Source organism: Hippocampus guttulatus, chromosome 2 (genome assembly GCF_054856545.1).
Source record: "Hippocampus guttulatus isolate MCC_2025c chromosome 2, RoL_Hgut_1.0, whole genome shotgun sequence".
Lineage (NCBI taxonomy): Eukaryota > Metazoa > Chordata > Actinopteri > Syngnathiformes > Syngnathidae > Hippocampus > Hippocampus guttulatus.
This window is the reverse complement of record NC_141262.1, coordinates 1,930,728-1,945,460: the sequence shown is the minus strand read 5'-3', so window position 1 is coordinate 1,945,460 and position 14,733 is coordinate 1,930,728. Positions and strand designations below refer to the sequence as shown.

Genomic DNA, 14,733 nt, shown 5'->3' with positions numbered 1-14,733 from the left:
TCACACCTAGTAACAATTTGGAGTGTTCAATCAGCCTGGCATGCATGTTTTTGGAATGTGGGAGGAAACCAGAGTACCCGGAGAAAACCCACGGAGGCCTGGGGAGAACATGATAACTCCACACAGGGAGGCCGGAGCTGGAATTGAACCTCTGCACTGTGAGGTTGGCGCGCTATCCACTGGACCACCGGGGCACCTTTAATGATTAGAATAAACTGCATGCAATGACTATTCTGTATCTGCCGGCATCAATGATTATTAAATTGCTTCAATATTGTCATGAAGGCTGGACAGAATTCTATAACCATAGACTCAGATGAGAATTCACAAAAATGTTTATTTACACAAAAACTCACAAGATTGACAAAGTACACCGAATGACGCGAGTCACAATATACCAGGATAGAACAAGACAAACCAAAAACGCTTGCAAGAGCCAAGGACAAATATAAATGAAAATTGCTTGTCACAAAAGGACAACAAATCCAAAATGCGTATAATACAAACCGAGAATATCACTTGAATCCAAAATAGTGTACTACTTACACTAGAAAAAGGTAAAAACGTGAAGAGAGTCTATGAGGTCCTGGGCCATCTAGAATATACAAGGAAGTCTGAATAATCCGGTGTCAGGTTGTCGGTTTGGCAGTCCTTAAGTAGTCGGATGAGTACAATGCGTGACAGGTACGCCGCTGGACGGAACACCAATGCACTCTATCTGGAACTGAAACATAAACAAGACAAAACCATGACAAATATAATCATTAAATGTATTTTGCAACATACTAAATTAATTGATGATTTCATTAATGGGTGGGCACGGTGGTCGACTGGTTGGCCTCACAGTGCAGAGGTGCATGGTTTGATTATGCCTTTTCTTTTTGCCTTTTCTCTGGGTACTCCGGTTTCCTCCCACATTCCCAAAACATGTATGCCAGGTTAATGGAACACTCCAAATTGTCCCACGGTGTGAGTGTGGGTGCGGATGTTTGTTCGTCTGTGTGTGCCTCGTGATTGGCTGGCAACCAGTTCGGGGGCTCAGCAGTATTGATCAAATACTGTGACCTGCGTTAAGAAACAGCAAAAGAAAAAAAAAAGAAACTGCATTAAGCCGCCATCTTTTGGTGTGAAATGTCTAATATTGCACTCAGAAAAGATGCAGCACAACCTATGATGTCCGTGTTTTCACTCTTGCAAGGCATCTGCAATGGCATCGATTGCACTGATAACAATGCTGAAAGGGGAGCAGAAGGTGAGCTATTTAATGGGTGCCAAAAAGATCAAATACACGACCGTGGAGCCTTTTCTGACAGATGCCAAAGACGGTCTGCCGTGTCCAACCTGAGTCCTCTTCTTATACTATCTCTTATACTACTATAGTTTGGGAGTTTTCACTTTTATCGTTCCGTTTTGACATTTTTTATTCAATGGAGTTAGTTTTACTTGCTTTTTAGAGCAAGTCTATTAGTGTTAATTAGTTTTTGTTTTTGTAAATGTTTAGTTTAGTTTTTACTGGCTTTGTTATTAGTTTTAGCATTTTTAATAGATGGAATATTTGTTAAAGCGCGAGATAAAAAATTTAAATAAATGACACATCTCGAAAAACGGTTTGACATTCCTTCTTCTGTACTGATTAAAATAAGTACGAGTAAATAAAGATAATACATTTTAAATAAACCCAGGTAGCTGAGATATGTTTTTAATTGACAGGGACAAAACCAAAGAACATTTTCACTCGAATTGTAGCGACGTTTCGTTACTTAACATGTAGTTTCTGTTATTTTTCCATTAAAAATAATGCATTTTCATTTTTATTTCATTCCTTTTCATGAACGATAATGACTTCTTCCCACACAGGGGGCCAACTTTGCCTCACCCATGTAAAAATGTATGACTCCGCAATCTTAATTGGATCCATCTACTCGTGTGCCCAAGAGTGCCATAGAAAGGGAAGGCCATAGCAAGAGAAAATGTCGTAGCGATACCACGGCCTAGCTCAAGTCTCCTGTCTAATTATGTGTGTCAAGGAGGGCTAATCTAACACCAAGATGGATGGATAGATGGATAGCTTGACTGCTGGGTCGAGGCTGTATCCAGGTCAACAGGACGGTAAAATATTGGCCTCCAGAAGGAACATTCATTGGTCTTGCCGGATGAATGGTCGGAAATCGAAATGTTTCCTGATGTATGGAGTCATCTGCCCGTATTGGCAGCCATCTCGGCCACGTCGCCCTCCCACTTGGCAGCGGCAGGACGACAAAGTAATTTATCTACGAGCAGCACTCCGGGAAGGCAGGATGTCGAGTCCCTCAGGACATGGCCTTGGAACAAACACCCATGAAATGAATGCAATGACCCATATTTCCCTGATGAAAATACACATTACAGATACACTTTCTTCCATTATATTCTGTTATATTCTATATATATATACAAAATGGAAGAAATATACAGTACACATCTGAACAGAGGATGTTTCCAGACTGGGTGGCGAGCGCGTCGACCTCACAGTGCAGAGGTTAAATTCCAGCTCCGGCACCGGGTTTGATTCTGGCTCTGGCCTCCCTGTGTGGAGTTTGCATGTTCTCCCCATGCGTGTGTGGGTTTTCTTCGGGTACTCCGCCCACATTCCAAAAACATGCATGGCAGGCTGACTGACCACTCCAAATTTTCCCTAGGTGTGAGAGTGAGCACGCATGGTTGTTCGTTTCTGTGTGCCCTGCGATTGGCTGGCAACTTGTTCCGGGTGTCCCCGGCCTACTGCCTGAAGACGGCTGGGATAGGCTCCAGCACCCCCTGCAACCCTTGTGAGGATAAGCGGATCGGAAAATGGATGGATGGATGTTTCAATACTGGATATTGAAAAGAGTGGTAAAAACAGCTCAACGGCGCTCATAATTAAACTTTTTGTTGTCATGATTCGGTTTGGGACCAACAGGTGGCACTGGAGGGCTCCCCCTGCAGCTGCACACCTGTTGGTCATTAGGTAATTAGTGCTTTAAAAGGACTCCCAGCCCGACCACTCATTGTTGCTTTTTGCTGCTGTCATGTTTGTTTGTTTGTTTGTCATGTTTCTGTTATTGATAGTTTTGAGGTTCAGTCATGGTTTTTGTTTGCTACTTTGGACTTTGTTTGTTTAGGATTTAGTTTTCTGTGTTTTATCAATACCCTTCTTCAAATACACCCTGCTCCTCTCTCCTGCCTGCTTTTTGGGGTCCACCACCACTGCGCAACGTGACAGTTGTGGTGAATATTTGGCTCAGTTTCAGCCAAATCACACTCCAGATAAATATCATGTTTTGTCATTTGTCATTTTTATTTGTTTTATTATTTGCTGAGAGTTTTCTGGTCAGTTGGAGCAGAAAGTAAAAATTGACCAAAAGTAGTGCGGATATGGCAACGAAGATGTAAATATCACAGCTGGAACCGAGTGTGTGGGTGGTGGCATGCATGGTGGGGTCTTATATTGATGTTTTGTCATGACTTGTATGACATTGGTATCATATATTAATTCTACCGTTTAAAATGTGTGCACTGGAGAATCTCATGTTTTCCCATAAAAACACACTGTTTCCAAAAGAGTCATAAATTAATTCATTAATTATCACCTGATAGGTGTTTTTCTTTCAGAAGATTGATTTTTTTTTTGTGAGCTCAAACCTTCAAACGGTTTATGATGTATTCATTGTGTGAGTAAAAGGAGCTGCACACAACTCTGGCTGTGTGATTTATTGTATGTGGCATGACATTGTGACATGCATGTTCTAGTTTAGCTGCTTTTGGTTTCGCGTCACACGATGTGGTCGTGGGCAGGAGTGGCGAGCGTGTCTGCCTGACACTATTATGGTTCCAATTTAAATCTTACCTCCGTCCTTGCTGTGTGGAGTTTGTGTTTATTCCCCACGTTGATGTTGAACTGTCTTTGTTTTTATTTGTCAGATTGTTACTATCTACAGCACTTGCCGCTATGGATGTTTTGAAAGTGCTCTATAAATGAAGCTGAGTTGAGTTGAGTAATCTGGATTTTGCTCTGGCGTTCTTCCGCATTTCAAAAATTTGCACGCGAGCTTCAGTTGACAACTCGATAAATTTCCATAATCGTACATGGTTGTTTGCGTCGAATGTGCTGGCGACCGGTCCAGGGTGCAGCCTACTTCGCTCGCCCAACATGAGCTGGGGCAGCCGCATGCGTAATGAGAAGGAGCGCTAAGCAGATGCCAGATAGCTGGGCAGCCATGCGGTTGACCGAATTCCACACGAAGTTCATTTTGCTAGCGAGAGGAGCTATGAGAAGGAGCTTCACGCTCCTCTGACTGCGTGATTTACATGACATCTCTGTTTTTATTCACCCAAAGGTGGTGCATGAGAGTGGGTGTTATGTTGTCACATTGTTTACCAGGGGGTTGGGGGTGAACATCTCCAGCTCTGGCTGCACATGGGAGGACATTTCAGAGTCTCCAATACCACCAAAAACATTTTTAAGGAGCTACTAGTATTCACTTTATTTTAGGAAGCATGGTAACCCCGCTCACCAAACAACTTTGGCAGAGGCGATAGAATATAAAAGCCATGGCTGCCGAGATGGTGACGCTTCACCTTTGTGTCAAATCGACAGCTTAAGGAGCCGATCGATGAAGGCTGAGGAGGATGCCACATGCGGCGCAGTAGATCTATGCGATTATATCACTTTACACTTGAACGGATGGTGATGATGATGCCTTGAGAGGGTGTGAACGTGTGTGTGTGTGTGTGTGTGTGTGTGTGCGTACGCGCGTGTGCGTTCACCTGCTGCTGACCTCAGAGAGGATTACCAGTCAACCACAAGAGACATTGTGATAATCAGTGTTTGCCAGTTCGCCTGTTACAGTGATCTACTTTGTGTGTGTGTGTGTGTGTGTGTGCGCGCGTGTGTGTGCGAGCAAAAAGTCAACAGTGGTGTTTTCACTGTGTGAATTCAAATGGTTGCCAAAAATATCATAAATGTTTTAGTAAGTGTGATTCTACTGATGAATATTATGCCAACATCAAATTACATGAACATATCGCAGACAAACGCAGTGTGTTTCGTGTCAGAGCACTTTACATAAGAACTTCTGAACTTGTTTTGGTTGTCATCAAAAAAACCTTTGGAAAATGATTCGATTAGCTCTGAACAGGAAACTGGAATAAAAAAAAAAAGATGATTAATTGCATGCGTTGTGATACGATTCAATCACCCGGGATGTTACATTTTGAAGTGGAAGGATTCTATTTCATTGTAGCGGTATTCTATCAAATACTCCTTATGAGGTCAGTCAAGCCAATTTTGAATTCTGTGATTCTGTGAAACTTTCCGTGCAGCCGGGTTCTGGGTTGTGCTGTATAAAGTTGCGTCTGAATTGCATGGCATTCATAGAAATCCCTCGCTTGTCCAGCACAGGGGTGAACCTTAATTAAGTCTTTAAATCAAGTGCCGACCATGTGACACTTCATCCCAGGAATGATTCTATCTCCCACTGAGAAGCTAGCGTGTTGTTATTTGTGGTGCAGGAAACACAAACCTGTGCGCTACGCCACCGTTTATGTTTCAGTCCCTTCAAGTGCCAATAAAAGTTATTTATAGTAATCAACACAGGGCACTTTGATGGCGTCTGATCTGCTTTACGAGGCGTCGCAGTCAATGCCGTAGTGAAAGATGTTGCTCGGGTGTTTGTGCAAGTGAACACAAGTGGCTGAAGGCCAATGCTATGTTCTTTTAAGAAAAATAAATCATTTTGAAGATGAAGTCAGCAGAGGATGCAATCACTTCATACTTGGCGAGTTGGCTTCCTAAATGGGCTGATGTAAAATCGAAAATACAAGTTTCTTGTACAAAAGCAAATGACAAGGTAATTCATCTCGAAGGAACCGAGGTCAAATTGTTCTTGTTCTTGTGGAGTCAAAAAATGCCTGGCATCGGCTCTCCCGTTTTGAGAAAACAACGGGCATTAAATGAATTAATATTTAGAAACTGTTGGGTTAAATATTTATTTTGGCGCAAATTCAACTTTAATGTGCAATGCATTTTAATGGAATCATTGTTCAAGTATTTTCTAATTTTCCTTTATTGAGTGTTTGTTTCAAATTGTTCTATATTTTATAGTGGCTTAGAAATAGGGCCTCTTTCAAATTATAATCGGAATGACACTCGCATCACTATCCGAAAATTTGAAAAAAAAAATAATTGACTGAATTTTGAAAACCCTCTGTTGTAAACTTAAACTAACGCAAAAGGACAAAGTTTCATTAAATAGTCAATTATTCTGCAGTTAATTCATACATTGACTGTTATAATCATTAAGGGACCAAAACACAAGTTTTATATATACCTGTATATATAATCCCTAATTTTTCGTGGTTAATGGGGTGCAGAAACCCCCCCGCAAAAGGTGAAAAAAAAAACAGGATTTTTTTTGGTATGTGATATATCTGTAAACGGTATTTATACTTGACATATTTGAGACAAAGATGACAACAGCACACATATTTAATTAAATTACATTTGGTTCCCTCTGAAACTCTTCTGCTGGAGGCACTGACGGTGTAGCTGTAATTTTTACATTGGAGAAAAACATGGTGATGGGTAGCGCTGTGACATTAATCTTGTCTTCTTATTAGTTGCAATAGGTTTAAGAGTTCTTTTTTATCAGACAACGGCCTTTTGTTTGAAAGAAAAAAACTAATACTCAGTTGACAGTTTTGGCTGTCACTTAAGCCTTCGTCTGAGCTGTCACTGCTTCCCGGTGATGTGGCTAAAAAAATAGCTGACCGGGTTGGAATACCTTCAAAATGAGGCTATACCTGGTCAAGGCTGCGAACCAACTTCCCTGTTCCTGTTGATAGTGCCATCTCAGACAAGCAGGCTTAGACACTCCCACACAGCCGGGACGCATTGATTCGGGGGCGGCAAGGGGTTGGAGCTTAGATTAACTAATCAAACAAAGTTATCGCAAACACAACAATAAGATACAGTATGTGGGACAAGGGAAACTGCTGTGCGAGGCTGCCGTATGCCTAACTAATCAGCTCACTGGATAAATCCACTTGGGCTCTCATTGATCGATGTCGCTCCGTGAACCAATCACGCGCCTTGTTTGAGTGGGCATGTACAGTACAGAATAGGCATTCACAAAGCCTCTGAGTCACGTCAGCTCTTTGTTCTGCATGCAGGGAAACCTCTCTCGCACATGAAACAATGCGTTTTTCCAGAATGTGGCTGCCGATATGGCTGTATTTTTACATTTTTATTTGCAAAACTTGAAGCGCATATATACACACAAACACACCCACCCAACACACACACACACAAACACACACAGTTGCGTGAAAAAATATTTGCCCCCTTCCTGTGTTCTTTGCATATTTATCACACAAGGATTTCAGTTCTTCAAACCAATTTTAATATCACAACTCAAGGAAATACAAAATGCAGATTTCAAGTTTCCATTTATTAAGGCACAACCCCCCCACCCCCAACCTGTCTGACCCTCTGTGGAAAAGCACTTGCACCCTGAACGTACTAATGGGTTGTGCCAACCTTGGCAGCAATTATTGAAATCAAGCATTTGCGATAATTGTTGATGAGTCTTTCACATCGCTCCAGAGGAATTTTGGCCCACTCTTCTTCTCAGAATTGCTTCAACCCCGCCATATTGAAGGGTTTTCTTGCATGAGCTGCCCGTGTAAGGTCACGACACAGCATCTCAGTTGGATTCAAATCCAGACTTTGACTTGGCCACTCCAAAGCATTCATTTTGTTTTTTTTAGCCTCCATATTTATGTACTCATCGGACGATTAATCAGGTCTTGGAATTTTCTTCTGCCAAATATCGGAATCAGCCGTAAAAATCGGGCCCCAGTCTTCAAGAGATAAGACACTGGCGCTTTTGAGGTGAACTGTAAATGTGCGGCATAACGCATTGGTTTACTGCCTAGCTCAGTTGTCATGGCCTGCACTTGCCCTTCAAGATTGCCATCAGTGACCTGCACTTGGGGCTTGTCACCGTGCTGATGGATGGCGGGAGTGGCGGCGGCCTAGGCCACTGGCGATGCGTCCCTCTCAACTCAGTGTTCACTCTCAGCTGCTGAGTCGCAGCTTTTTTGTGTGAGACATAAAAGAGTAAGGTTGGATTTTAATAGTACCCATACCTGTCAACTCATACGGTTTAGCCATAGTTCATACGGATTTTGTGGTGAATCTTACATATATGGCATTATCGCACAAATCATACGGATTCTGAAAATCCCCCCCCCCCCCCCCTAACGGGTAGTTCCGTTTGCTTTTGCCCAGAATGGTGCTAGTCTACTCGAATGCTTTCATTTCCAGTAACTTTCCTGTGTTTTCAATATCTGGAGTCGGTGAAAAAAGTAACGTAGGAATACAACTCTGAAGACAGTAATGCCACTAAGTAGAATGATGATTAGACATTAACCAGACATTGTATTATGGAGATCTACAATAAATATCATTGAAAATGTTGTGGGGGGGTTTCTGCCGTTATTTTGACATATAAAATGGGATTTCTTGCTCTTTATAAGGATTTTTTTGGTAGTTTATACAGGTTGGCGCTCCGAAAAGTTGACAGGTATTGTAGTGTCTGTTTTATATTAATATTGTGTTAAAACACGTTAGTTAATCATAGTAGATAGAGAAAAACGGGCATACGGTTGTCAAACAGAGAAATGAATATGTCAAACAAATGTGGAACCAAGAAGCTAATTGTATATTGATGAAGCATGTTAGTTACCTACCGTCAATCTCCTCTACTATGTCTCATTCGGACAGATACACTCAATGCTTTTCTGTATCATTTCATCAACGGCTTGACCTGCGCAGCAAAGAGAGTACTGAAGTGCGTGTGCATTGTGGTATCTGTTTTATGTTAAGTGGTGTATGTTTGAGGTAAAGAATACAAACCTTATACATTCCAACGTGGCAAGTGGAAGATGAGTATGGTTGCCATAGCTATACAAGTTAACTGCTCTGCAATGGAATGTGGTTGTCATAGCAAAGCAAGTTAGCTGCCCTGAAATGGTCATTGTTAAGATTAGCAGAAAATGCCCGTTGTCTGCTCAGCAAATATCGTCGTTAGGTAGCCAAGCATACGGATATGGTTAAATCCACAAGCAATCACACAAAGGCCCAGTAGGGGCCCTATTATATTTTTTACCAACTGTGATACCATTATAATCCATAAACCAGGTTGTGAAGTAATTGTAGATACCATTAAAATCTAGCTAACGAAGAAAGCCACAGCCAATCAGAATTACACAACGCAGTATGACACCATTAAATTGACAAGTGATCGTAGAAACTAACCAATGAAATGAGAGGGGTTGGCCCCTCATATCGCTATAAAACGTGTGTGTATTCTTGGGAGAATTCAGAGGGGTTTTTTTTCAGAGGCACGACTAAGGATCGTCTCTTCGCTTTTTTGTGTCGGCCCACCGGATCCTTCAGCTGACGCCCGGTAAGAGGCGGAACGCCTCGGCGCGCCCCTGGTCTCCGGGAGAAGGCGTAGGGTCTGGCTCCGGGCCGACACATCAGTATGAGTACCGTTGGTTACCACTTAGCGAAGCAAGCGTTGTTGCTGATTGCGCTTTTGTGTGAGGTGTCTTGCCTTATCATTGTCAGATGGCATATTAAAAGGATATATACCTGTATATATACAGGTATATATATACTGTACATATACAGTATATGTTAAGATTTTTTTCCAGGAAAAAAATAGGTATTAAATAAAAGTTCTACTGCCTTACTACTGTCAGAGCAAACTGTTACTTTGCGTGAGTGTGCACATGTGTGAAAAGCTCTTTGTTATCAAACTGCAAACAATGTGAACACTCCTGTGTTGCCTCAAAGAGGCCACTACCTGTCGGCACTTGTTTTTTCTGAAGCTCACAGGGAAATCCATCCATCCATCCATCCATTTTCCGAACCGCTTGATCCTCACTAGGGTCGCGGGGGGTGCTGGAGCCTATCCCAGCCGTCTCCGGGCAGTAGGCGGGGGACACCCTGAATCAGTTGCCAGCCAATCACAGGGCACACAGAGACGAACAACCATCCACGCCCACACTCACACCTAGGGACAATTTAGAGCGTCCAATCAGCCTGCCATGCATGTTTTTGGAATGTGGGAGGAAACCGGAGCACCCGGAGAAAACCCACGCAGGCCCGGGGAGAACATGCAAACTCCACACAGGGAGGCCGGAGCTGGAATCGAACCCGGTACCTCTGCACTGTGAAGCCGACGTGCTAACCACTGGACTACCGGGCCGCCCACAGGGAAATCCATCCATCCATTTTCCGAACCGCTTGATCCTCACTAGGGTCGCGGGGGGTGCTGGAGCCTATCCCAGCCATCTCCGGGCAGTAGGCGGGGGACACCCTGAATCAGTTGCCAGCCAATCGCAGGGCACACAGAGACGAACAACCATCCACGCCCACACTCACACCTAGGGACAATTTAGAGCGTCCAATCAGCCTGACATGCATGTTTTTAGAATGTGGGAGGAAACCGGAGCACCTGGAGAAAACCCACGCAGGCCCGGGGAGAACATGCAAACTCCACACAGGGAGGCCGGAGCTGGAATCGAACCCGGTACCTCTGCACTGTGAAGCCGACGTGCTAACCACTCGACTACCGGGCCGCCCACAGGGAAATCGTCACTGCATTTTCTCAAATCTTATTGCCGCATCCTTGAATAGAAGCCACATTACAATCAGTCGCTGGGTGTATGTGTGTGTATAGATAGATAGATAGATGGCGTCACATTTGCTCGACTGGTTAGCACGTCCGGCTCACTGTGTAGAGATGCAGGTTCGATTCCGTCTCCAGCCTTCCTGTGTGCGGTTGGCATGTTCTCCCCGTGTCCGCATGGGTTTTCTCCGGGTACTTCAGTTTTTTCCCCACATTCCAAAAACACGCATGGTCAGTTGATTGAATACTTCAAAATTGTCCGGAGGTGTGATTGTGAGCGTGAAAGATTGTTTGTCTTCTGTATGTGTGCTCTGCAATTGTCTAGCAAGCAGTTCAGCGTGTACTCTTACACTGCTCGAAGACAGCTGGGAATGGGCTCCAGCACGGCTGTGACCCTCGTGAGGGTGAGCGGCTCACATAATTGACAGCTGGATGGATGGATGGAGATATATTGGTCCATCGTCATTCAGGAAAAAAAAGGTTACAACACATTTCCAGAATAAAATGCATTAAGAAGAAACATTAAAAAGAAGAAACAAGGGGTTTTGTCACTGTATTTCAAATTATAGGGCGTGATCGATATACCGGTAAATAAGGTTTCATGCGTGAATAAATGTGCTATTACACCAAAGAGCTCTGCGGAGAGTTGTAGAGCGGTTGCGTCTTCAGAACCTTGGCCTGCTTTTGTCTGGATGGATCACGCACATTAGCCATTTCCAGCAATTTCATTTTGGTCGGCCACATAAAATAAAAAGACATCCATCTTTCCGAGAATGTTGCTTTTTGACAAAGCATAAGATTTCTCGCTCTGTCTCATTTCAGGGACACATGAACCGGCTTAAAAAAGAATGATTTAAATGTTTTTGTTGTTCCCTTTATTTGCTCTTTGCTGAATAATTCACAGATCCAAATTTAATTGAATAAAACCATACAGCTCCAATGACTTGAAAATGATGTTGAGATGATTCCACTCCAAGCCTTGTTGGTGTGGCAAATGTGAACACATCTGCCACACCAACAAAAAGAAAAAGACAAATATGCTGTATCCTGTGGAATTTTGTAGTTTGTAAAATGTTTTGTTGTTTTTTTTCTCAACAAAAAGTTGTCAAAGTATTAAAAAAAACTTTTGACACAACCCAGGAATTAAATACAAGCGTACTGACAAGAAAACAAGGAACACCTGGACAAGACACAAAAGGGTTGAGGGGAGCTGATTGGTTGACACGAACAGGTGGAAACAAAACCAAAACAAGGAAGAAAAAAGCACATGAAGAACACCCCCCCTACCCCCTTTGACAGCCTTTTTTGCATACGGTACTGTTTATGTTAATCAAAATGGCCACCGCATTCCACAATGCGATGTGGCTTTCGCGTTGCTTTGTGGGATGCTCATTTGTAATTGGAATTGCTTGTCAATGTGTTCGTCCGTCAAATGAGTTTCCGCTGAAGACTTTGCGGAATACTGTACTGTTAGCATGCAAACAAACACATCAACATCTCACATTACCTCTATTTCTCCATTCACAATCGGAGAGAGAAAGGCTTGCGATGGTTACTGTACCTCAGAGCGTGTGTGCGCCGTACCGTGACGGCCGTGACCTTCACGTCCCCGAGGGTCCGCCGACAGCCATTTATCTTTTATTCATTGTGCCATTTGCGAAGCGGGCGGCTTGTCTGGCGCTGCCTCTTGTCAAGAGAGTCACAACAGTCGTCCCTTCATGGGCGAGCCATCACCACACACTTTTTACTCCTTTAACAGCCCAAAGCTTGTGTCCACTCAGAAACACAACGTGACGGCATTCCATACTCTATCTAAACTGCTCATTACAAGAGAACATCACACAAAAGAAACATCAGCATACTGTTTGACTTGAAACATTACACATGAAATTGGTTAGCTGAACACACACTGGGTTGAATCTGCAATCAAAACTCATCTTATGGATAGCTGAGGGGTCTTGTCACATCCATTGTTGGTTCAGAATCAATGTTTTCATTTTTTGCGCGAAACGTGGTTTGCACTAATTCTATTGCTATTTACTGATAATGAAACTTTTCTCGTAGTAGTTGTGAAGTATTTGTGTTTGGTTACTTCCCACCACTGCTGCTGGATGTCCAATGAAATTTCAGTCATTGCCTCAGTGATGTATGGTGGTGGTAACAGCGGGCAGACGTCGGAGACGATCTGACAGTGACTGCTCCGCGTTTGACTCGTGACCTCGTCGTGGCCTCCTCACATCAATGATGTGATAGCCTGAGAAGGTGGCTGTTAAAGGCAACACTTAATTTGTGATCCTGTCGCTAGTCGACTAAGCCACCTCTCCCTCAACTCGCTATAAATGTTGTGTTGTCACCTGCACCAATTTCACCGACACTAACAATCGTCACAAAATGTCATCCAATTTGTAAATCATGAACTCATCAAGGACCCAAAGTGGAAATTGGCCATTTTTAAGTGATGTCAACCTTTTTGTTAGCACCTTGCACTAGCTGGCAAGTGGTTAGTTTAGCATGACGAAAAGCCCTGAGTGAAACTGTATCTGGCTAAATTAGCTTCTCACACTAGTTAGCAGTGGAGTTTTAAATGACATTAGTGATTGACATTATTCAATTTGATTTGTGACACGCTCTTGAATATCTACAGAGTATTTCATTGTTCTTCACATACAGTATTCATATTCCACTGTGAAAGTGGTAAATGGACTACTTTACCTTTCAGTCATTGTGTTTAATGTCAGCTTTTTTGCTCCTTCCAGGCGACAGCTGCAGACTGAGCGACTACCGGCGCCTCAAGGCCAAGGTCTTGGTCGTGTACGACAAAAGGTACATGGTGACAAAGGTGACACGTGAAGCCCACGAGGACAATATGGCTGCCAGGAAGCAGCTGGTCGACGCTATGTTTCGAGGTTTCGATGCAGACAACAATGGGCAAATCTCAACAGGCGAACTTTCACAGGTAAATGGAAAGCAAATCACCCATTTAGAGTTGAAATGATTCATTTTGTACTCTTCATCAGGAATTTAGCCACTGACCACCAATTTTAATGACATTAGATTGCCCATTGCTGACATTATTGATCAGCTCATCAACAAGTTTTGCACACGCCTCTTCACAATCACTCATTTGAATCAGGTGTGTTGGAGCAAGGAAACCTATTAAAAAATGCTGGGTGGATGCTTCTGAGGACCGGATGTGGAGACCCCAGATGTACACAGAGATGAAGAAAAAACATAAACTTTTGTTAATGTTGTGACTGTTGGTTAAAAATGCCACGGGAAATTATGATATTAGCTGAACAATATACTAAACAGATGGATGAGACTATGAAAGTTGCAACTTTTCATCAGTCGGAATTTTTTGTCATAACAAAACGTTGTCCATGTATTGTTAGTATGTATTTCTTAAAGAAAAACATTATTTTCCAAGAAAACTAGCAGTAATTTAATGAGGTTAATGTTGTATTTAAAAGGGAAAAAGTGTAGCTTGAAAAAAAGGGCGGAATACTGTAGTATGAGAATATGATTTTTTTTTGCACAGTCCGAATTTCTAAGCAATAAAAGCCATCATCTTCTGATAATAAAGGTGGGTCTGAGAAAATGTTGTTTCCAATTTTTCATGGAAAAACATCAATATTATAAGAAGATTAAGATTTATTTATTTATTTATTTATTTTTATGAAAATAGTAATAGATTCAGTGAATAAATGCCTTTTATCGTTAGGAGATTAAGAGCGGGGTTACTTTGATTAGCTTTGTTATATACATCAGAATGTCTCTTCAGATTCCCTTTCATGTATTCCATCTGAAGTTCAGAGTGTTGTTATTGCTGTTTTGACATCTCATTTTAACATGTTTTTTACATCCACAGACTGTGCCTCATGACAGCCTGCAAGTAGTGAACGCTTGTTAAGGCAAACCTAACGTCAAAAGATGATGCGACAGTGCAGGGTGTAATTTTCCAATGTGACTTTGAAGAGGCCCTTCACCAGCTTGCCTGATGCATCTTTTCAACTTC

At 42.5% G+C, this 14,733-nt stretch overlaps 1 protein-coding gene across 1 annotated transcript in view; it reads left to right on the top strand.

Moving 5' to 3' along the window:
* The window catches only part of fstl5 (follistatin-like 5), a 151,428-nt gene that overhangs the window by 67,447 nt on the left and 69,248 nt on the right, over nt 1-14,733 (top strand). The window contains exon 5 of the mRNA XM_086106122.1: nt 13,475-13,674. Within this exon, the coding sequence (XP_085962248.1) occupies nt 13,475-13,674 (200 nt within the window). The remainder of the gene's footprint in view (nt 1-13,474; nt 13,675-14,733) is intronic.